Here is a 25,779-nt window from a genome sequence, read left to right as displayed (position 1 = left end):
CTGCTGTCTGCATCTCATTACCCCCTGCACGTTGACCACGATTTCCCCAACTAGGGCTTGTGCCCTCACCTTGTCTATGGCCTTTATGTGGGCACGCAAAGCTCTTATGCCCAAATCCCCACACTCAAAACACCGTAGACTATCTGTGCTGGCAAACCCTGCATAGAGCCCCTCCCCATGCCTCACTTTAAAATGCACATTTAGCTGTTGCTCATTGTTATTCAGAAACATAAACACTTGCCTCCGGAACGAAACAACGTGCTTAACGGCATCTGCCTGAGAACCTGCCGACAGTACACGAAAACCACTAGTAAACTTACCAAAACCACTCAGCTCTTTCCTGATTTGATCATCCGTAATAAACAGAGGCACATTTGCAACTACCACTCTTGTCGAAGGAAACTTACTCTGTCCTCTTCCACCCTAACTTTGAAGAAACCTGTGGATACCTCTAAAACAAATAGTGCATTAACCCTCCACCATAGAAAATGAAATTGAAAGAAAAGACCAAGAAAAGAATCAAGAAAGTTAGTTAGGACAGAGCCCTCTAAACCAAACACTCCACCTCCAAAAAACTCCCAGCATGCACTGCAAGAGAGAGAGAGAGAGAAAGTATGAGAAAGAAAGAGATGAGACAAAGCGAGAGAGAGAGAAATAGTCAGTGCACATTCTTTGAGAGTGAAAGAGTGACCCTGTGGATCACCAGCCTGCTGTAATGTTGACTGCTATGAGTGGAGGTCCAGACTCTACAAAGATTCCCAAATGGCACCCTATTCCCTACGAATGTGCACTACTTTTGACCAGGAACCGTAGAGTGGAGGGCTCTGGTCAAAAGTAGTGCACTATGTAGGGAATAGTGTGCTATTTTGGGACGCAGACAGGGTTTCCTTCTGGTCAGAGCAGGGAGTTCAGTTAACACATAATCATAATACAGCTCGTTTCAAAGACACAATTTTAGCAAATTAGCGTGAAATAAGATGATAGAAAGGTAGGCTCCTTCCTTCCCTCCCTCTCTCTCCCTTACCATTTGACTTGGCAGTGGCTTGGTGCAGAGTGGCCAAATTTGAGGCTACTTAGACTCGGCGACGGCTGCATTTCGTTCTTGTGACGTTGGTTGGTGAAAAGAAATGACTTGTGATACTTCTGTACCCTGCTTTCCACCAATCACAATTGTCATTTCTGGCCCCGAAGAAACATCTCCACGCTCATTTGTAGTGTGGAAGGATACATGATTAGATTTTATGTGATTTGATTTACTTTCAATTGGTGGTTGCTTTACCTTCCTTAAATGAGCTTATTGTAAATCACTTTGCATAAGAGCATCTTCTAAATCACAAAAATGTATATTTAATTGTGTGGGTAATCCCATAGACCGAGCAGTAGAACACTTGCCCATGTCAGCCTGCCTTCAATGCCTCAACAGTATGTACTGTGAATATTTCAGTGCCCCCATTTTGAGTAACATCCCGATGCTTTCAGTCTAGCTAAGACTGTGTGGTCTTCTCTCTGTTGCCTCCATGGAACATGGAACTCTAAAATGGAACATGGAACTGAAAGGGCCTCGCCCGACTCTACTGTATCAATAATGGATGGTAAGTGCGGTCTAGACCTCCATTTGGAGCGGTGGTGCAGTGGTATTTAAGATGTGGTTAGTGAGAGCCCTGGTGGAGAGAGGCATATTTAAATCATAATGTGGTTCCTTTCTCATGTCCTCCTTTCATTAACAAGGCCTGAGAGGGGAGGGGAGAGAAAGGCAGAGAAATAGAGAGAGAGCAGAGATAGAGATAGAGAGAGCGATATATGCTTCGTTGAGAGTAAGGCTTGCTCCATTGACCTCCAGTTATCCAGCTGAGCTAACATACACAAACATACTCACCATGTCATTAGCACAACACTGTCCAACAAGTACAGATGGCATGTGGAGAAGACAACAGGATGGTTTAATAATATAAGCCATTTAGCAGACGCTTTTATCCAAAGCGACTTACAGACTTGCACGCTAAGTATGGGTGGTCCCAGGAATCAAACCCACTACCCTGGTGTTACAAGTGCCATGCTCTACCAGCTGAGCTACAAAGGACCACATCAAAAGTAGAAAGAGATTAGACAAAGCGAGAGAGAGAGAAATAGCACATTCAGAATGAGGACAACCCTATCAGAATGAGGAGCACCGGCATAACCCTGGCACAAACCATTAACACCTTTAAAGGACAAATTCACTTTTTTTTTTACCCCTCCAAAAATGACATGTTATAAAAGTGTCCAGACACTTTTTGCGATTTCACTTGGTTTGGAGAAACTTACCCCACCAGCGAAATACTTCCTGGTGCGCGTTCTGCAGTTGCAGGGGCACAGATAAAACTTGAACGAAGGCTCCAAATATGTCCTTTTAGAAATAGCAACGCTCTCAGTACGCAGGTCTTTAGATGTTGTTCACATTAAATCGTGTCATTTCAAGCTTGATCTGCAGCGTTCCGTGTGCGTGCACGCGCAGGCTTTATGTCACCACAATGGGAATAAGAAAGCACGTGCGTGCTCGCACACGGAGAAGTATTGCTCAAGTCCAACAAAATGGAATATAACATTGCGGCTAAAGTAAAAAATTACACAATTTCAATTTCTGAACACTTCTATAACATTTAATTGACATAAATTGTGTTACAAATAGGTTAACTTGTCCTTTAAACAGGTAGCCTAGCGTATAATATAAAATATTTCGTATTTAAACAGTGATATCATGTTTGAAAGTCAATACTGTTGCCCAATATATACAACAATGACCAACAATTAACACGTTCATCAAAACAAAGACAACATTTGCATATTAACATTAGCGTTTCTAATAAACAATGAAAACACCCCGAAATGGGAGAAACCAAATGACCAGAGGTGGGAAACCTGTGGATCAAGTTGTGAACTTGACTGGCGCGTGTACCCCTCATGGTGTATTCATTCTGCCGGTTCTGTTGCAAAACGTTTCTTCAGCAGAAGCAAGCGGAACGAAATGGGGAGGGACGTACCTGAATTTGTCCAGTAGAAACATTTTGCGACTGTTAGGCGGAATGAATACACGTTCTGAGTGTTGGTGAAAGACAGGTTGGTGTTACCGATCGAAGAGCAGACAAATAGTCAACATTTATTTCTAAACACTGTAGGCCTAAGTGATAGGCTACTATTACCAGGCTGGCGTTTGCTCTTTTCACGATACAAAGCACAATGTATACAATTGTGATAAATACAAAATACAAAGCAAGCATTGTTTGTAACAAAAAAGAGTGTTTGTGTGAGGAGAGAAGGAGGGAAGTAGCTGTTGAGTCAATTGTTCACAGGTACATCTTCACTGTGTGTGTGTGCAGATGAGTTTGTGTCTGTGTGAGTGTGTGAATCCTCTTTTTGGCAGGATTTCAGTCCACTTGGGGATATTTGTAGCCTACTTATGGCCGAATTGCACACGTGAGTGTGTTATTGTAAGACAGTGAGTGTTAGTGTTTCTAGGCTGGGTGACATGTGCATACAGTACATCCATATCCTCTCCAAATGAATCCCCCATGTGTTTCCTAACCACTACCCTACACACACTCTCTCTCACACACACACACACACACACACACACACACACACACACACACACACACACACACACACACACACACACACACACACACACACACACACACACACACACACACACACACACACACACACACACACACACACACACACACACTGTTCTGTTGTTATGTTTTGTACACTCAGTGTATATGGCTCTGGGCTAAACCATTATCTGTCACATCACGATGACGTCACCGTTGACGATGGCTGTTAATCATTGTCGGTAGACTATGCTATCGTAATATATTGCCCGACCCTAGTTTACTGGGACATGAAACAGCTATGTGTCCACTCGACACGATGAGCAGTGGTTAGGGTATGGTTGAGATAACAATGATTGGAGATAACAAATAAAGGAACACCTTCATAATATTGAGTTGCACACCCTTTTGCCCTCAGAACAGCCTCAATTGGATTCTGGGTTTGAGTCCAGGCTCTGTCACAGCTGGCCGTGACTGGGAGACCCATGGGGCGGCGCACAATTGGCCCAGCGTCGTCCGGGATAGGGGAGGGTGTCAGGGATTTCGTCGTCGTCAGACGATATGGCGAAATCATCGTCGGAAAAGGAGGACCAATATGCAGCAGGACTGGTTTTGTTCATTTTGAACATTTATTAACTCAAAATGAATACCAAAAACAACAAAACAAACTCACGATATACTGACAGTCTTCTCAGGCTCATACATGCTAGACAAAGAACAATCTCCCACAAATGACAAACACACCCTAATATATGGGACTCTCAATCAAAGGCAAAGAGAAAACACCTGCCTTCAATTGAGAGTCCCAACCCCAATTAATCAACCATAGAAACACACTCACTAGACTCCACATAGAAATACATAAACATAGACCATAAACCAAAAACCCGGAAATACTAAATCAAACGCCCTTTTACCAAAACACCACCCCGAACCACATAAAACAAATACCCTCTGCCACGTCCTGACCAAACTACAATGACAATTAACCCTTATACTGGCCAGGACGTGACAGAGGGTTTGGCCGGCAGGAATGTCCTTGTCCCATCACGCTCTAGCAACTCCTGTGGCGGGCCGGGCGCAGTGCACACTGACACGGTCGCCAGGCGTACGGTGTTTCCTCCGACACATTGGTGTGGCTGGCTTCCAGGTTAAGTGGGCATTGTGTCAAGAAGCAGTGCGGTTGGGTTGTGTTTCGGAGGACGCATGGCTCTTGACCTTCGCCTCTCCCGAGTTTGATAGGGAGTTGCAGCGATGAGACAAGACTGTAACTACCAATTCGATACCAGGAAAATGGGGAGAAAAAGGAGTAAAAAAATGTTTTAAAAAAGAACAGCCTCAATTGGACTCTACAAGGTGTGTGTGTGAGCGAGGCGTCGAAAGTGTTCCACAGGGATGCTGGCCCATGTTGACTCCAATGCATCCCACAGTTGTGTTAAGTTGGCTGGATGTCCTTTGTGTGGTGGACCATTCTTGACACACCCGGGAAACTGTTGAGGGTGAAAAACCCAGCAGCATTTCAGTTCTACACACTCAAACTGGTGCGCCTGGCACCTACTGTACTACCATACCTCGTTCAAAGGCACTTAAAAGTTTTGTCTTTCCATTCACCCTCTGAATGGCACACATACACAATTCATGTCTCAATTGTCTCAAAGCTTAAAAAATCTTATTTAGCCTGTCTCCTCCCCTTCATCTACACTGACTGAAGTGGATTTAACAGGTGACATAAATAAGGTATCATAGCTTTCATCTGGATTCACCTGGTCAGTCTTTGTCATGGAAAGTTCCTAATGTTTTGTACACTCAGGGTTTATAAAGAGTTAGGCTAGGGTCAGCTATATTAGCACCCATATGGAGCTTTATTTTTGAAATGTTGTTGATGCCTGCCTCCGACAGTTCCCTAGGAATTGAACAGACGTTTTTATTGATTAGCATTCACCATACTGTGTGTCCAAGTCTTTACTGTGTTGTAGTGTTAGCAAATTGCATATCGGCTTTCACTGGACATCTTCATAGGTATTGAAAACTATCATAAATGAACAGCACAACGCGGAAGCGTTAATTATCACTTAGCAACGGCTATGGAGGAGAACGTGACGCTGAATTTTCAAGCTCATTGGCCTAACTCTATATATATATATATATATATATGGTTCTGGTTTAGCCTATTTCAACTTGACTGGCGCCGCGCAGAACAGAGTCTCGCAGCACACAGCAGGGCAGCACGCAAGTGACATTCCGAGAAATTTGCCGATTCCTATTTGCTATAGCCTATTTTAATAAATATGTTATATACAGAACGCAGGAGAGGAGTGTAGGCCAGACAGAGTGGAGAATTCCACCAAAACAGCTCTCTCTCTGTCAGATGCATGGGCCTTAAGGGCTCCACACAGTCTGTCTGACGGAGCTTCGTTTGCAAAGCTCTCTATGTAGTTTGTGCGATGCAAATGGGGCTCCTTAGGTCCTTATGCGTAGACGGGTGAAATCACTGTGGAGAGCCCTTTAGGCTCTAGCACGGTGGTGTAGTGGGGGCTATACCCACTTTTTGTTCAGTGGGCATTGCGTATACTCTGATCTGCATCCCCATTGATGCGTACTCTATCAAAGTAGCGTAGTGGAGGTATCAATGATGTATTACAATAGAAAAATAATGCACAAAGTAGCCTACACAATCGTAAAGCACGTGAAATATTCACACGCGTGCCTTGAGTGTACTATCGCAGCAAGAGTGCGCAGCTCTTCACTGGTTGTCACATGGAGTAACTCACAGAGTAACGACATCGGTAGCCAGTAGTGTCGTTTAGAAAGACCGTTCAACTTATGATATCTACCAATAAATGACAACAATGGGTATGCAAGCCAGGTATTGAAAAAGTTTGGTCCAAAGTCTTGGTTGAATCTTTGCGATGTGCAATTCAGTCGTAATGCACTGTTTGAATAAACATTTCTTAAGGCATTCCCCAAAAAACCTTTCCAATTAAATGTTGACTGCAAAGTAGGCCTGCCTGGCAGAGTGATTTTATGATGATTTGTATCAATTGAGAGGGCAAACTCTGCCATTACATCATGTACACTGCAGGCCTACATTGTACAGTACAGAAACACCGCTAGCCAAATGTACTCTTGCTAGGTGCCCAATTATAATTAAAGGGCAACTACACTCTCTCAAAAAAATGTGTTTAGATTTTTCCCAGACATCAGAAATGGTCTCCTGATGTGCTTTGTAACGGCTGTCGGGAGAGAGAGTTGACCAAGGTGCAGCGGAGTTAGTGTTCATCTTGGAATTTAATAGAACAAAAGAGAACACTACAAAAATGAACAAAAACACGACAGCAAAACAGTCCTGTTAGGAAAATATCTAAACAGAAACCATTACCCACAAAACCCAAAGGAAAATCATGCTCCTTATGTGTGACTCCCAATCAGCAACAACGAGCTTCAGCTGTGCCTGATTGGGAGCCACACACGGCCCAAAACAAAGAAATACAAAAACATAGAGAAAGGAACATAGAACGCCCACCCAATGTAACACCCTGGCCTAACCAAAATAAAGAACAAAAAAACCCTCTCTATGGCCAGGGCGTTACAGTACCCCCCCCCCCCCAAAGGTGCGGACTCCGGCCGCAAAACCTGACTCTGAAGGGGAGGGTTCGGCTGGGCCTTCTTACGGCGGCGGCTCAGGTGCGGGACGTGGCCTCTGATCCACCCTTGGCATCGCCCTCTTAGGTGGCGCACCTGGCCGCGCCGAAGGTCTGGTGGGCGACCCTGACTGCGCCCGGCTGGCGGGCGGCGATGGCTGCGCCCGGCTGGCGGGCGACCCTGGTTGCGCCAGGCTGGCGGGCGGTGATGGTTGCGCCTGCGGGGCGACCCTGACTGCGCCCGGCTGGCGGGCGACCCTGGTTGCGCCCGGCTGGCGGGCGGTGATGGTTGCGCCTGCGGGCGACCCTGGTTGTGCCCGACTGGCGGGCGGCGATGGCTGCGCCCGGCTGGTGGGCGACCCTGGTTGCGCCCGGCTGGCGGGCGTCCCTGGCTGCATCCGGCTGGCGGGCGTCCCTGGCGGCTCCGGCGGCACTGACCCAGGATTCACCAGGCTGGGGAGATATGAAGGAGGCCTGGCCCTGGGCGCAGGCACAGGACTCACGAGTCTGGCGGGCGGCTCCGGCGGCTCCGGGCTGGCGGGCGGCTCTGGCGGTTCTGGCCCAGGATTCACCAGGCTGGGGAGACATGATGGAGGCCTGGCCAAGGCACAGGCACAGGACTCACCAGGCTGGGGAGACATGACAGAGGCCTGACCCAAGGCGTAGGCACAGGACTCACCGGGCTGGCGGGCGGCTCTGACTGCTCTGGACAGGCGGGCGGCTCCGGACAAGCGGGCGGCTCTGGCGGCTCCGGACAGGCGGGCGGCTCTGGCGGCTCCGGACTGGCGGGCGGCTCTGGCGGCTCCTGACTGGCGGGCGGCTCTGGCGGCTCCTGACTGGCGGGCGGCTCTGGCGGCTCCTGACTGGCGGGCAGCTCTGGCGGCTCCGGACTGGCGAGACCCACTGGAGGCCTAGTCCTGGGAGGTGGCACAGGACGGACCAGGATGGGGAGACCCACTGGAGACCTGGTCCGTGGAGCAGGCACAGGACTGACCAGGATGGGGAGACCCACTGGAGGCCTGGTCCTGGGAGGTGGCACAGGACGGACCAGGATGGGGAGACCCACTGGAGGCCTGGTCCGAGGAGGAGGCACAGGATAAACCGGGCTGTGGGGGAGCACTGGAGTTCTGGTACGGACGCTCTTTACCCACACTCCAGGCTGAATGCCCACTTTGGCCCGGCACGGGCAGAGAGCAGGCATTGGGCGAACTGGACCCTCCCAGCGCTCTGGAGACACAGTACGCAACGCCGGCGCAGGATAACCTGGGCCGAGGAGGCGCACTGGAGACCAGACGCGCTGAGCTGGCACCATCCGCCCTGGCTCGATGCCTGCACTCGCATGGCACTTGCGGGGGGCTGGTATGTAGCGCACCGGGCTATGCACGCGCACTGGGGACACCGTGCGCTCCACAGCATAACATGGTGTCTTACCAGTACCACGCTGCTTCCGATAAGCATGGGGAGTTGGCTCAGGTCTACCGCCTGACTCCGCCAATCTCTGGTTGCGACCCTGGTTGCGCCCGGCTGGCGGGCGGTGATGGTTGCGCCTGCGGGCGACCCTGGTTGTGCCCGACTGGCGGGCGGCGATGGCTGCGCCCGGCTGGTGGGCGACCCTGGTTGCGCCCGGCTGGCGGGCGTCCCTGGCTGCATCCGGCTGGCGGGCGTCCCTGGCGGCTCCGGCGGCACTGACCCAGGATTCACCAGGCTGGGGAGATATGAAGGAGGCCTGGCCCTGGGCGCAGGCACAGGACTGACCAGGATGGGGAGACCCACTGGAGGCCTGGTCCTGGGAGGTGGCACAGGACGGACCAGGATGGGGAGACCCACTGGAGGCCTGGTCCGAGGAGGAGGCACAGGATAAACCGGGCTGTGGGGGAGCACTGGAGTTCTGGTACGGACGCTCTTTACCCACACTCCAGGCTGAATGCCCACTTTGGCCCGGCACGGGCAGAGAGCAGGCATTGGGCGAACTGGACCCTCCCAGCGCTCTGGAGACACAGTACGCAACGCCGGCGCAGGATAACCTGGGCCGAGGAGGCGCACTGGAGACCAGACGCGCTGAGCTGGCACCATCCGCCCTGGCTCGATGCCTGCACTCGCATGGCACTTGCGGGGGGCTGGTATGTAGCGCACCGGGCTATGCACGCGCACTGGGGACACCGTGCGCTCCACAGCATAACATGGTGTCTTACCAGTACCACGCTGCTTCCGATAAGCATGGGGAGTTGGCTCAGGTCTACCGCCTGACTCCGCCAATCTCCCCGTGTGCCCCCCCAAACATTTTTTGGGGGGCTGCCTCCCGTGTCCGTTGCGCTCCCTTTCCTCATACCAGCGCCTCTCAGCTCTCGCCGCCTCAATCTCCCATTGCGGGCGGCGATAATCCCCAGCTTGAGCCCATGGTCCTTTCCCGTCCTGGATTTCCTCCCAAGTCCATGACTTCAGATAGCTTTTCTCCTGGTGCCTCTCCTTGTGCTGCTCCTTCCTCCGCTGCTTGGTCCGTTGTTGGTGGGTAATTCTGTAACGGCTGTCGGGAGAGAGAGTTGACCAAGGTGCAGTTGAGTTAGTGTTCATCTTGGAATTTAATAGAACAAAAGAGAACACTACAAAAATGAACAAAAACACGACAGCAAAACAGTCCTGTTAGGAAAATATCTAAACAGAAACAATTACCCACAAAACCCAAAGGAAAATCATGCTCCTTATGTGTGACGAGCTTCAGCTGTGCCTGATTGGGAGCCACACACGGCCCAAAACAAAGAAATACAAAAACATAGAGAAAGGAACATAGAACGCCCACCCAATATAACACCCTGGCCTAACCAAAATAAAGAACAAAAAAACCCTCTCTATGGCCAGGGCGCTACATGCTTTAATCATTCTTGTGGAATTAGAACATCTGACTTTTGTTGTTTTTCTATTTAAAAATAAATAATTATTTTGAGAGTGAGACCTGAAAAAACTATAGGAAGTAGGGTGCCTATCCTGTTTGGGAAATTTTGGGCAATAATCTGAGTATGCCCACTTCTCCAGGCACCACCACTGCTCTAGCCTAAACCTATAAAAAATGTTTTTACAACAGACACTCCTTATCTATCTTGTGTCTAGCCGTTTTCAAAAATGATCATTTTTATAAAGTATTCGAAAATAAATGACACATGCGTGCGGGGGAAATCCCCTCCATGCGAGGTTGAAAACGAAATAGCCAATAACCTGTCCTCCCACTGGCCTATCATAAAATATTTAAGACAAGTTAAAGTTATGAACAGTGGCTTATTTCCCAAATATTCTAGCCTAAGAAGGTGTTGTCCTAATGTCTAAACATAGGCTATTCTCAATCAAAGCTTTATGAGAGATATAACACACAGTTTGATTTATTTACTATTTTATGAGGCAAATAAAGCTATTATTATCCCGTTCTGGACAGGGGAGACAGTTTCTGTCCACTCCATGAAGTATACCTAACTCTCTACGGTAAGACAGTTCCTCAGCAGACTGTTACTGCTTCATCAATGTTGCACACACACAAACCTGTTCCATGCCCTAGCTCCTCCACCAGAAAGAAATATTAGAAAAGATTTGCCTGCACTTAGCCTCTGCCCAGGCTTTCAACAACATTATCTTTCATCATGATTCATCCAGTTGTAGTATTCAATTTCACGCTATACTAATAATTTGTATTGAATTTTTTGGGTGGCTGATAAAGGGTGACACCATTGTATATCACAATGTTTTATCAGTACATCATCAACCATACAGTCAGTAAACCCACATGTGACTGAAACTCACTGTTCTATTTCTGTTGGTTTCTTAAAGGACACTGATCTCCTGGACATCGCCTATATCAAGGACGCCAGGAACGGAAAATGCACCAAAACGCCAAAGGTATGTCAAGTCAGACCAGTGATTTCCGCTCAGTGCTCGATTCAAATGGATTCAGATCCAATTTGTAAGTCGCTCTGGATAAGAGCGTCTGCTAAATGACTTAAATGTAAATGTAAATGTATGTACTGTACAGCTGTGTATCTCATTGTCTTTCCACCAAAAGCTCCATTCCAAACTCTATAACAGGGCTTTATGAGAAACCCTGGAAGAGAGACAAGCTAATCGGATGATAGTGTAGTTTTATGGAGGCTATATCGGGACAGGGATAGGAGGCGGAAGAGAAAGAGAGAGACATAGACACGGCTCTGTGTGCTGTAGGGATCAGACAGGGACATTTGAATAGATCTGCAGATGGATACAGAACTGGACATCACCACACAATGGTGTGTGTGTGTGTGTGTGTGTGTGTGTGTGTGTGTGTGTGTGTGTGTGTGTGTGTGTGTGTGTGTGTGTGTGTGTGTGTGTGTGTGTGTGTGTGTGTGTGTGTGTGTGTGTGTGGTGCTTATGTTAGACATTATGTTGACTGTACTTACAGTACAGTATGGCTGGTGTCTCTAAGCTAGGGCTCTGACGCTCATGGTATTTTGGATAACGGTAATTGGCCAGCCAAATGACTGTAGTCCCCGTAATAACCTTTCGAATAGCAACATATATATATTTTAAAGGGAATGAATAGAACAGGCGTTTAAGTTCAAGACAATGACGGCATAATAGGTGAACTGGCGGTCATACTAAGAGTCGATATTCACGTCATAATAAGGAATTCCCTTTGACCACGTCCACAAATTGGGAGAATATTAACATTCTTTCAAATTGACCCACGTTGTAAAAGAGCCAACTCCGTCGTCGATTTTTCTGTTATACAGAAATAACAAAACGTGCCCGAAAAGCTGCTGTGTCGTTCAATGTACATGTACCCAGGTCAAAAATCCCGATGCTCCCAGGTAGGGAAGTAGCACCTGCGAGTAGAGCCCTGTGGCTTCAGGCTATTCGGTGTGGTAGAGTGGGAAATGTGGGGACCCGTTGTCCAAGTAGGCTACACGTAGCTATGTGTGTGGAAAACATCACAGGTAAGACATTTATACTGAACAAAAAAATAAACGCAATATGCAAAGGGTTGGTCCCATGTTTCATGAGCTGAAATAAAAGATCCCAGAAATGTTCCATACGCACAAAAAGCTTATTTCTCAAATGTTGTGCACAACTTTGTTTTCGTGAGCATTTCTCCTTTGACAAGATAATCTATCCACCTGACAGGTGTGGCATATCAACAAACGGATTAAACAGCATGATCATTGCACAGGTGCACCTTATGCTGGGGACAATACGCCCAGGACCTCACCCAGGACCTCAGGCTGCTTCACCTGCAGGATCGTCTGAGACCAGCCACCTGGACAGCTGATGAAACTGTGGGTTTTCACAACCGAATCATTTTTGTTCAAACGGTCAGAAACGTCTCAGGGAAGCTCATATGCGTGCTCGTCGTCCTCACCAGGGCCTTGACCTGACTGCAGTTCGGCGTCGTTATCGACTTCAGTGGGAAAATGTTCCCCTTCGATGGCCACTGGCATGCTGGAGAAGTGTGCTCTTCACGGATGTACCGGGCAAATGACAGACATGGCGTTGTGTGGGCGAACGGTTTGCTGATGTCAACGTTGTGAACAGAGTGCCCCATGGTAGCAGTGGGGTTATGGTATGGGCAGGCATAAGCTACAGACAACAAACACAATTGCATTTTACTGATGGCAATTTAAATGCACAGAGATACCGTGACGAGATCCTGAGGCCCATTGTCGTGTCCACCGCCATCACCTCATGTTTCAGCATGATAATGCACAGCCCCATGTCGCAATGATCCGTACACAATTCCTGGAAGCTGAAAATGCCACAGTTCTTCCATGGCTTGCATACTAACCAGCAGGGTTGGGGAGTAACGGATTACATGTAATCCATTACATGTAAGGGATTACAACAAAAAAAACACTGTCTGTAATCCGTTACGTTACCAGCAAAAATATTGTAATCAGATTACAGATACTTTTGAAAAACTAGATGATTACTTCGAGGATGACTTTTAAATTCAGAAAGGCGGTTTGCACTTCTCTGTTTTCTCAATGACATTCAAATCAGCATTGAAAAAAGGCTCAAGTTTAAGTTTGTTCCACCTGAGCGAGTCTGACTACAAGTCAGAGACCACAATGATGACACACCAAATGTGTTTGATGGATCACAGGAAAAGAGCAGAAATAGGCTTTTGTAGGCTACAGTCCAAGCTATGTTTTCCAGTGGTGCGACTGCTGTCGGCATCCAAAGACTATCCAACTTGAATAAAGGCTTGGAGGTAAGGATGACAGCAGTGGTGTAGTCTATGGCGATACAGATATCACTTATTATTGATATCTACATAGCGCATCGATGTGAATCAGATGACACCATTCTGTATACTTCTGGCCCTTCTTTGGACACTGTGTTAACAACCCTCCAGACGAGCTTCAATGCCATACAACTCTCCTTCCATGGCCTCCAACTGCTCCTAAATACAAGTAAAACTAAATGCATGCTCTTCAACCGATCGCTGCCTGCACCTGCCCGCCTGTCCTGCATCACTACTCTGGACGGTTCTGACTTAGAATATGTGGACAACTACAAATACCTAGGTGTCTGGTTAGACTGTAAACTCTCCTTCCAGACTCACATCAAACATCTCCAATCCAAAGTTAAATCAAGAATTGGCTTCCTATTTCGCAACAAAGCATCCTTCACTCATGCTGCCAAACATACCCTCGTAAAACTGACCATCCTACCGATCCTCGACTTTGGCGATGTCATTTACAAAATAGCCTCCAATACCCTACTCAACAAACTGGATGCAGTCTATCACAGTGCCATCCGTTTTGTCACCAAAGCCCCATATACTACCCACCACTGTGACCTGTACGCTCTCGTTGGCTGGCCTTCGCTTCATAATCGTCGCCAAACCCACTGGCTCCAGGTCATCTACAAGACCTTGCTAGGTAAAGTCCCCCCTTATCTCCGCTCACTGGTCACCATAGCAGCACCCACCTGTAGCACGCGCTCCAGCAGGTATATCTCTCTGGTCACCCCCAAAGCCAATTCCTCCTTTGGCCGTCTCTCTTTCCAGTTCTCTGCTGCCAATGACTGGAACGAACGACAAAAATCTCTGAAACTGGAAACACTTATCTCCCTCACTAGCTTTAAGCACCAGCTGTCAGAGCAGCTCACAGATCACTGCACCTGTACATAGCCCATCTATAATTTAGCCCAAACAACTACCTCTTCCTCTACTGTATTTATTTATTTAATTTTGCTCCTTTGCACCCCATTATCTCTATTTCTACTTTGCACTTTCTTCTACTACAAATCTACAATTCCAGTGTTTTACTTGCTATATTGTATTTACTTTGCCACCATGGACTTTTTTTGCCTTTACCTCCCTTATCTCACCTCATTTGCTCACATTGTACATAGACTTATTTTTCTACTGTATTATTGACTGTATATTTGTTTTACTCCATGTGTAACTCTGTGTTGTTATATGTTGTCGAACTGCTTTGCTTTATCTTGGCCAGGTCGCAATTGTAAATGAGAACTTGTTCTCAACTTGCCTACCTGGTTAAATAAAGGTGAAAATAAAATAATAAAATAAAAATAAAAATCACGCTGCTGCTCTCTCATTTAGCTATTTGCGCTTACAGATTGTGGTTGTTGTGGATGGCTGTTCACAAATTTAAATGTGTATTTGAACTCAATAATGGTTGAATTGAAGAAGTTTAAGCTGCCTATCAATCATTGTTTTTGAAACCAGTGGACAGCCAGTGAAAAATGTGCTCTTGCAACACATGCATAGTGCGGATCCCATCCTATGGAATAAAAGTGGGGCTTTTATTGCTCAATCTAATTCGTGCTGATAAATTGTTTTTATTCATAGGCCTAATGGACACATGTTCAAACTCGCACACTTTTGATAGACTTAAAGGGGCTTCTGTAGTTGCTACATCCGTTTTTGGACTTAAAAATTCTATATACATATACATATATATATATATATATATATATATATTGATTCTGGAAGAACATAACTTGGAAATGTCTCATGAGCTTAGTTCAACTGTCACACTCCATGAGAACCCAAAATATAAGCTTGTTTTTCTCCAATGTTTGTAAACATTGTAAATGTAAACAAACACTGTATAGCCTAAAAACATGGTTAAAACAATAATTTTTATATCATGGATGGTCAGTCCTTGCATCCATAGCTCTGTCTATTAATCTGAGAGTGGTTACATTTCTCCAGGCCCATCCCTCAGCTTTTTACCAAAACCGAGGCGGGGCGACCGTTTTGTTATTGTTTCATCTGTGGATTTTCCCTTTAAACAGCTGCATATTATCAAGATATCAAAGTGTCACTAACAAAAAGGTCAATAATAGGCCTATAGCAAATGCAGCATATGGCATTCATTTTTCACATGTAAATAGCACTTTTCAGTAGTGCTCAAAGCATACCATTCCATGAGCGCAGCATTTATTTTTCAACTCAAATCAATGAGCTCAATCAGTCCTCCATGACAACGCAATCATAAACAACAGAGTAGGGCTGGCTAATAAGTCCTTAATTATCCTTAGTTAAGGTCAGGTAATTTCGGCTAATCTATACTTCCTTATTTCCAAATCCTATTCTTGATGATCACGGGGTACAACATTTATTGGAATGACTGGAAGTCTTATAGACTTTGGTTTTTAATGTAAAGATATCATTTTATCGTATTATTATATGTGGTAGAACGCCTACATAGAAAATAAGGGAAAGCCGCACACTCTAAGAGCTCAGATGCAAAAATGTAATAACCAACGTTTCGACAGCAAAGCTGTCTTCATCAGGGTATCATCACAAACACTGCGAGATGAGTCATTTATATAGTGTCAAAAAACACACAGGTGTTTGTAATCATGGCCAAGTGTGGCCTAATATCATTGGTTAACTCAAATATTTAAAAAAATGGCATACAAAGAACATACAAAAAGACAAACAAATGGATAGCATACGATCATAGCATTTGTAGTCTAAAATGTATCTAACAAACAATTACAATGGCAAAATCACAATAATCACAAGAATGGCTTCAGATCAAAGTCTTTTTGGAAGCAAACCATTCGATTTCGTCTCTGCGTTATATTGGTATCGAACATGTCACCCTCCCGAGGAGAGGGGGTGACCTTGATAATTTATTGTTAAAACGAGAGGCTGCCTGGATCTTTAATTTAAAGACCCTTGCTCCCTTCGGTCTCAACATAGACTTTGACCTGAAGCCATTCTTGTGATTATTGTGATTTTGCCATTGTAATTGTTTGTTAGATACATTTTAGACTACAAATGCTATGATCGTATGCTATCCATGTGTTTGTCTTTTTGTATGTTCTTTGTATGCCATTTTTTTTTAAATATTTGAGTTAACCAATGATATTAGGCCACACTTGGCCATGATTACAAACACCTGTGTGTTTTTTGACACTATATAAATGACTCATCTCGCAGTGTTTGTGATGATACCCTGATGAAGACAGCTTCGCTGTCGAAACGTTGGTTATTACATTTTTGCATCTGAGCTCTTAGAGTGTGCGGCTTTCCCTTATTTTCTAGTTTTCTACTCCGCCAGCCAGCACCTCGCCTTTATAGGTGTGCGTTTCTTTTTTCTAGAAAGCCTACATAACCAACCCATAAAGTAAAATGTAACATCCATATATGGCCAGCTATGTAAACTTTAACATTGATTTATCCCGGTAACATACATTTTTGTCTTCTTCTTATGCCTCTTAAGGGGAAAGTAATCTAAAAGTAACTGAATGTAATCAGATTACGTTGCTGAGTTTGGTAATCCAAAAGTTATGTTACTGATTACAATTTTGGACAGGTAACTAGTAACTGTAACGGATTACATTTAGAAAGTAACCTACCCAACCCTGCTCACCAGACATGTTACCCATAAGCATGTTTGGGAGGCTCTAGATCGATGTGTGCGACAGCGTGTTCCAGTTCCCACCAATATACAGCAACTTCGCCATTGAAGAGGAGTGGGGCATTAGGGAGGCCCTACAAAATTACATTTTTGTAAGTATTGAGAATGTTAGGGAGCAGGCAATGTTGAAAAGTATTCTTTATACATGTTGAAATGTTCTTAAATGTGGTTCTGTAATTGATTAAAACAAGCAGACAGCAAGGAAATTGCTTTTGAATTTTTCTTTCTTTTTTCTGTGAGCCAATAGAGTAACCTAGGTTACCACAAGTTGTTTTCTCCATAGGCGGGCGGGCCACAACGTTCTATCTAATACCGACTTGGACTATTGCGAGTGTAGGAGCAAAGCAGGATGTAAAAGCAGGAAGTCTATCTATCAATATGTGCTGTGATTTGTTGATTCAACTCAACTGACATTACAAAAAATACATACCATTGCATAAGCCACATCAGTTAACATAATTTTAATGAAGATTCTACATTACAGTGGAAATTATTGCATCACAATACCAGTCAGCCATTGCGAGTGTACCCATGAGTTTACCTGTTAAATTGCCAGGGTTAGAGGTTCCAAGCCCATTCTATTCAGCGTTTTCTACAACACCTTGTCAACAAAGTTTCATCACGCTGTTAAGAGTCCATGTTATCGCAGAAACGGACTCAACCGCACGAATGCCCGGCCATCCCGTCTTCAGTCAGCTGTTCGTTCCCTAATAAAAAATGCTCTACCGTTCAAAAGTTTGGGGTCACTTAGAAATGTTCTTGTTTTTGAAAGAAAAGCACATATTTTGACCATTAAAATAACATAAAATTCATCAGAAATACAGTGTAGACATTGTTAATGTTGTAAATGAGTATTGTAGCTGGAAACGGCTGATTTGTTATGGAATATCTACATAGGCGTAGAGGCCCATTATCAGCAACCATCACTCCTGTGTTCCAATGGCACGTTGTGTTAGCTAATCCAAGTTTATAATTTTAACAGGCTAATTGATCATTAGAAAACCCTTTTTGCAATTATGTTAGCACAGCTGAAAACTGTTGTTCAGATTAAAGAAGCAATAAAACTGGCCTTCTTTAGACTAGTTGAATATCTGGAGCATCAGCATTTGTGGATTCAATTACAGGCTCAAAATGTCCAGAAACAAAGTGCTTTTTTCTGAAACTCGTCAGTCTATTCTTGTTCTGAGAAATGAAGGCTATTCCATGTGAGAAATTGCCAAGAAACTGAATATCTCCTACAACGCTGTTTACTACTCCCTTCACAGAACAATGCAAACTGTCTCTAACCAGAATAGAAAGAGGAGTGGGAGGCCCCGGTGCACAACTGAGCAAGAAGACAAGTACATTAGAGTGTCTAGTTTGAGAAACAGACGCCTCACAAGTCCTCAACTGGCAGCTTCATTAAATAGTACCAGCAAAACACCTGTCTCAACGTCAACAGTGAAGAGGCGACTCCGGGATGCTGGCCTTCTAGGCAGAGTTCGTCTGTCCAGTGTCTGTTCTTTTGCCCATCTTAATCTTTTCTTTTTATTGGCCAGTCTGAGATATGGCTTTTTCATTGCAGAGTTGCAAAGTGTTGTGGGCAATGTCATGGCCTTGGCCTGTCTGAGTGTTGCATTCTGGCTACAGCTGCTATAAAAGGAGCAAAGGAGACTTTAACATAACGATTGTTGGAATGATTCACTCCAATAATTGCTATGGTAAACAACATAGCAATTATGTACACAAGGTCCAGACAAAATTTGACTTCCACTTCATCCGAACCCCTCTGAAAGACACACATACATACATGTTGGAGAGGTTGCTCGTGGAGAAGTTGTGGTGAGTTAAGTGTCTAGCTCAAGGACACAACAGCAGGCAACAGCATCTGCTCTTGTGCAGAGAAGACAGACTGCTAACAATGCATACCAACACACTATCAACTGTTGCTTTTGACGCCAAATAAATGTTTTGTTATGTCCAATCTCATAGGAATGTGTACACTCAGTTGGAAAACTATCTGCAACTGCCAAAGAATCTGTCAGGCATATTTGGGCACAATTTCAAGCCAAATATGGAATTCTCCATGGCTCTCTGGTCATTCATATCTCAATTTAAACGTATTACTACAACACTGCATGAATTTTGGTACAGTCTGTATTTTAATTCCCTGACCAATGGCTAAATTGCTTCAATTCCTCTGCACTTTTAAAATCTTCCTGCAAATTACTTTGAAAAAACATGTATTTCTTTGCTGATAAACTGTTGTAATATCAGTGGAAATGGCTTCACACTGTCGCCTCGGTCATCTCATTAAAATGAAATCCAATTTTATTTGCCACATGCTTCGTGAACAATAGGTGTAGACTAACAGTGAAATGCTTACTTACGGACCCTTCCCAACAATTCAGAGAAAAATATAGAACAATAATAACACAAGGAATAAATACACAATGAGAAACGATAATTTGGCTATATATACAGGGTACCAATACCTAGTCGATGTGCAGGGGTACGAGGTAATTGAGGTAGATAGGTACATATAGGTAGAGGTAAAGTGACTAAGCAACAATTATTCTCCTCCTCTAAGAGAGAGAGATAAGTACAGAATGAGGTTCAGAGCCCATTGTTACATCTCTGGAGTGATAGTCAATGGAAGTCCACTGAGAGGAGTTATGCATTCTAAACAACTCAGAGGAGAGAGGCCGTACCTCCTGAGGGTGGAATCTAAACGGCCTACAGAGAGGCTGTACCTCCAGAGGATATTACCATGGGAAGGGTCAGATGGCTACCAGTAGAATGCCATTACCGGCAAGACAGGGAGAGAGAGGGAGGAGAGAGAGAGAGAGAGTGGGAGGGGGATTAAGGGAGGGAGCTGAAGGAGATGGAGGAAGGAGATGTGAGAGAAGGGGAAAGGAGAGAAAGGACCTACAAGCAATAATCAGAGTTAGTACTTGATGCTCTGCACTTACCTAGGGCCATGGTTTGAATCCTAAATTCTCTCTTTCAGATTATCAGGGATTTTTGTGAAATCGCTTTAAGGATGCGTAAGGATTTGTTGGAGTATGTCATTGACTGCAGGGGCAAAATAGGATTTGTACAATTTAGTTATAATAATGAAAATGAAGACACAAGGGTATGTAATGTGTGCCTGCATGCGGGTGTGTGTGTGTTGTCGTGTGTGTGCATGCTGGCGTGCTTGTGTGTGTGTACATGTGTGTGTGCATGTGTGTGTGCGTGTGTGTGTGTGTGTGTCGTTTTGTGAGGACCCCAGGAAAGAGCAGTTGTTGCCAAGGTAACAAGTAAAGGGGGATCAGAATAAATGTGTCTATAAACTGACTTGAAGCCTTTCACTAAAATCAATGGCAACCCTCTGTGGCCTGTGGGTCAAACAGTCCCCCAAGTTTCAGTCTGGATGGGGTTAGGGGAACAGCACTACGGGGGGGGTTTATTTGTATCTCCGTGCACTTTTTGCATAACAATTTCACAAGGGAAAAGTACAATTGTAAAATGAATAAGAGTTCTGGGCAGCTTAGGAGAGGATACTGAGTCATTATTATTCTTTGTTTGTCATAATAGCTAAGATTCAATGGTGGTTATTGGTGAGAGTGGAGAGGGGCTCTATCCAAGGGATTGGGACGGGGTGACTGGGAGGTCATCAGACACTTCTCTGAAGTATGTGTGGGGCCTCAACTCATCCCACTTCAGTCCCTCGGTGGACCGACTCTCCCGAAGTAGACCCCCACCGAACGTTATACCTTCATTTACGAGGTAATACAAACTGACCATAGTACTTAAGTGGCAGTATTCCTCCAATGTATGTACAATAACATAATCCACAGTCTGTTGGTGCATTAGTAGAGTAGTTGGAGCTTGAAATCCCCAAAAATGCATAGCGCCTCAAAGTACAAAGAATAACTTTTCTTCGTTTTTTGTGTGTTCTCTGTTAACTGTCTGCTCAGCCCACATGCTCACACGCTCTATGCACCTTCATATACAGTATAGTGCCTTCAGAAAGTTTTCGTGAAAGCCCGACGGGCTGGCTTAGGCACCTCGGTTCCATCGGCGGCGGAATCCACCTCGATGTCACCAACAAAACAAAAGACAAACAAATAAAAACTCCTGGACCGGCTGGGCAAACAAAAACTGACGGATAAAGAAACCTCTCGAACCACCTAACAGTACAATCTGGCCAACGATGAACCCAGCAGACTCTCCAACTCTTCACCAAATTCTTGTTGGTCAAGGCACCCTTCTTGACCAACATGACCATGCCCTGAAAACCCTGTAACACAACAAAATGTGGAATAAGTCATGGGGTATGAATACTTTCTGACGGCCCTGTATGTGATGTATATAATAACTATGTATTCACCAGTGGCGTGCATTAATGGATGCCAAGGGAAGCCAGGCTTCTCAAAAACATTTACAGAGATAAAAAATAAGAATAGAAAAAATAATGTATCTTGGCAGGTCTCTCTGTGTTTCATCATTTTCCTTCAATTCACAAGAGGCTGAATGTATTTCACCGGAGAAAGCATCCGAGGGAGTGAAACAGCACCTCTATCTATCTATCTATCTATCTATCTATCTATCTATCTATCTATCTATCTATCTATCTATCTATCTATCTATCTATCTATCTATCTATCTATCTATCTATCTATCTATCTATCTATCTATCTATCTATCTATCTATCTATCTATCTATCTATCTATCTATCTATCTATCTATCTATCTATCTATCTATCTATCTATCTATCTATCTATCTATCTATCTATCTATCTATCTATCTATCTATCTATCTATCTAGTCCAAAAGAGTATGACATTGTTTCCGCCCATAGCATTGAATGCAAGGGATGCCAGCGAGCATCTGGCCTCGCTTGATATAAAAAGTATAAAATAATAGCCAATCAGCATTGAGCTAAACTGAGTGAGCTCAACTGTGAATGGTCCTGGCGCACCAAATAAAAGTGTTGAAGGAGGGATTTGGATTTGGTGTCACTCCTATCACATCGTATTGAGAGCATACGTCATTGACAGAAACAACTTGAATTGTTGCATCACGTTGTTTGTTGTCCTCCGGTGGCTAGCTAGCTAGCTAAAATTGTCCCTTTCCTAAATTAGCTATGGATGGAGATTTGGACATGTGGTTTTACTTAATTCTCCTTACTGGCCAATGACTATAACTACTACTCTGATCCAACCATTAATTCATACATTGTGCCCCTGGCCTGAGAGGATGGAAGTTCAATATGTAGTTCAATATGTAGCTAATGTTAACTAGCTAACGTTGCTCATTAAAGGAAGTGCATGCTCAGTCTCCTCCTGTACTCCCTGTTCACCCATGTCTGCATGGCCAAGCACGACTCCAACACCATCATTACGTTTGCCGATGACACAACAGGGGTAGGCCTGATCACTGACAACGATGAGACGGCCTATAGGGATGAGGTCAGAGACCTGACAGTGTGGTGCCAGAATAACAACCTCTCCCTCAACATGATCAAGACAAAGGAGATGATTGTGGACTACAGAAAAAAGGGGACCGAGCACGCCCCTATTCTCATCGACAGGGCTATAGTGGAGCAGGTTGAGAACTTCAAGTTCCTTGGTGTCCACATTACCAACCAACTCTCATGGTCCATACACACCAAGACAGTCGTGAAGAGGGCATGACAATGCCTATTCCCCCTCAGGAGACTGGAAAGATTTGGCATGGGTCCTCAGATCCTCAAAAAGTTCTACATCTGCACCATCGAGAGCATCCTGACTGGTTGCATCACCGCCTGGTTTGGCAACTGCTCGGCCTCCGACCACAAGGCACTAAAGTGGTTAGTGCATACGGCCCAGTACATCACTGGGCCAAGCTTCCTGCCATCCAGGACCTCTATACCAGGCGGTGTCAGAGGAAGGCCCAAAAAATTGCCAAGGACTCCAGCCACCCTAGTCATAGACTGTTCTCTCTGCTACCGCAGGGTAAGCAGTACCGGAGCGCCAAGTCTTGGTAAAAAAGTATTCTTAACAGCTTATACCCTCAAGCCATAAGACTCTTGAACAGTTGATCAAATGGCTACCCGGACTATTTGCGTTGTCCCCACACCCCATTTTTTTATGCTGCTGCTACTCTCTGTTTATTATCCATGCGTAGTCACTTTACCTCTACCTACATGTATATATTATCTCAATTACCTCGACTAACCGGTGCCCCCACACATTGACTCTGTACCGTTACCCCCTGTATATAGACTCGCTACTGTTATTTTATTGTTGCTCCTTAATTATAATTTTTTTCTCTTAAAACTGCATTGTTGGTTAAGGGCTTGTCAGTAAGCATTTCACTGTAAGGTCTACACCTGTTCTATTCTGCACATGTGACAAATACAGTTTGATTTGATTTGATTTTAAGTTAGGCTAGCGAGCAAGTATTTTAGCCAAGTAGCCTAGGACAACAAAAACTGAAAGTGTGTACTGTATGACAGAGTGATATACCGTTCCGTCAACGTATAAGAGAGGAGGCATTTTCATTTCTCTACAAGTAGGGTGAGTCAACATGTTTTTTCTACTTGCATGAATGCTCACGCACGCACACACTACACACGCACACACAGAAATTAGAACTATGGACAGCCACATCATATTTAACTGACGTTATTGGACTAAATTGTTTTTGGTATCTTTTAGTTGTCACTGTATTAGACTAAACATAGGTGATTTGATGAATTTGAAATGGGGCTGGAATATTGGAGGCAGCTCCATTAATTTGCTTGACCAGGCTGTTGGTCATGTAACTGTTTGTTACGTGCAATACGCTTTGTGGATTTTACCAGACAGAGGTTGCTCTCTGGTTTTGTGATGAAACAAAGGTGTGGTTGAATTTATTCTGCCACTGTGTCTTGTTATTGTATTGGCCTTTAGGCCTATATATCACAAGGCATATGAACTAACAGGTTATAGAGCAAACAGCGCAATTATCACAACACATAGATTGTAATATGGCTTCCCCAGTGATTTTACCCACGCTACTGGTATTCATACTATGACTTATTCATACTATGATTTACAATGTAAATTTACTTTTAATCCATCTGTCCATGGCATATGAGGGTGTAGTGAGAAACCTGATGGGTTGGACGATAATTTTGTTGTCAATCATCTTGAAAAAACATATACTTAAAAACTGGAAATCAACCAATCCTCCATCGTTAACACAATCAAAAGGTAAAATGCTTTATTATCTAAATGTTGAAAGTGTGTGGGCGATGGAGATGGTGAGATGGTGCAGTTTGAGGCCATGTGGTGGAGAGTGCTGCGGGCGCTGGAGACAGGGGTGTGAGCATGTGCGTCTGGGCAGGTGTGATGTAGTTGATGTTTGTGTGATGTTGTCGTTTGTATGTGTGTGTATTTGTATGTTTTGTAGTGTTAAAAAAAAGTTGAAAATAAAATGCAGACGCACATTGAGATGGTATTGTTCTTAAGTGGTAGAAATAATACCATGATGTGATTTTTGTTGCCTTCTCTTGACTAATTTAAACAGAAACTATACTACACTGAAAACAATGACGTTTCTTAACCCTTTGACGCGTACCAACACACGGGTGTGATCGTTCTACAGTGGCCTGTGTAGCGTACGCTCAAACCGGTGTGATTAGAACGTCCAGTTATGATTGATGCAACAGTCAGCGTTTGAGCTGGCCACACTGTTTTTTCAAAGAAACATTTTGCACAGCGTTATGTCCTGAATGTGACGAGTTTATTTCTGGATGCAACGTTCAGAGATTTACAGAAGTAGCCACAGAATAACACAAATCATCCAAACTGGAAAATGTAGGCTACATTAGACTTAGCGCTAACTGAGGAAAGATTGACTTAACACAACACAAGCGGTCATATTTACCTAACTGTCGGCTGTCAGAAACCATAATATGAATTAGCTAATAGCAATTACTATTTACAATTCATCACATCAGTTTATGCGGGCCGCCATGTTTGTTTTTTCGTGTCTACCAGAGATAAGAAGAGGAGACAAGATAATTTTGGTCTGTTTGCAGTATGCGTGTTGAAGGGTGTGTGTCATCTACCATCATTCACTTCCCATCATTCCCTTTTGGAAGTTTACTCGAAAGATGAGTGAGCCATCCCATCACTTCATTTTGTTATAACATCTTTGGTCTGAGAGACATTTACATTACCCCCAGAATGCATTGTATGATGTCAACAAACATTGGGCCACACATAGCTGGAAAATTGCTTAGAATTAGCGCATCATAATCATTACAACCTTCAAAAATATATTTTACACACATCATGTGTCCATTGCAATCAATTGAAGAATCGGAATGCATGATTTGTCACAAGTACTTGAAAACATGGGAATAAATACATTAAATACATTGTGCTTCATACATACACTATCGTTCAAAAGTTTGGGGTCACATAGAAATGTCCTTGTTTTTGAAAGAAAAAATAAATAATTTTGTCCATTAAAATAACATCAAATTGATCAGAAATACAGTGTAGACATTGTTAATGTTGTAAATGACTATTGTAGCTGGAAACGGCTGATTTGTTATGGAATATCTACATAGGCGTACAGAAGCCCATTATCAGCAACCATCACTCCTGTGTTCCAATGGCACGTTGTG

The 25,779-nt window shown here is 44.3% G+C and overlaps 1 protein-coding gene across 5 annotated transcripts in view; it reads left to right on the top strand.

Moving 5' to 3' along the window:
* The window catches only part of LOC106571556 (1-phosphatidylinositol 4,5-bisphosphate phosphodiesterase beta-1), a 227,969-nt gene that overhangs the window by 38,907 nt on the left and 163,283 nt on the right, over positions 1-25,779 (top strand). For all 5 annotated transcript variants that reach the window (XR_006759204.1, XM_045695875.1, XM_045695874.1 and 2 more), the window contains exon 3: positions 11,048-11,116. Coding sequence is in view for 4 of the 5 variants with exons in the window: in XM_045695875.1 (XP_045551831.1) it covers positions 11,048-11,116 (69 nt within the window). In the remaining variant the exon portion in view is untranslated. The remainder of the gene's footprint in view (positions 1-11,047; positions 11,117-25,779) is intronic.

The sequence above is a fragment of the Salmo salar genome, chromosome ssa15, assembly GCF_905237065.1.
Source record: "Salmo salar chromosome ssa15, Ssal_v3.1, whole genome shotgun sequence".
Taxonomy (NCBI): Eukaryota; Metazoa; Chordata; class Actinopteri; order Salmoniformes; family Salmonidae; genus Salmo; species Salmo salar.
The sequence above is the reverse complement of the archived record's forward strand: the minus strand, read 5'-3'. Positions and strand labels throughout refer to the sequence as shown.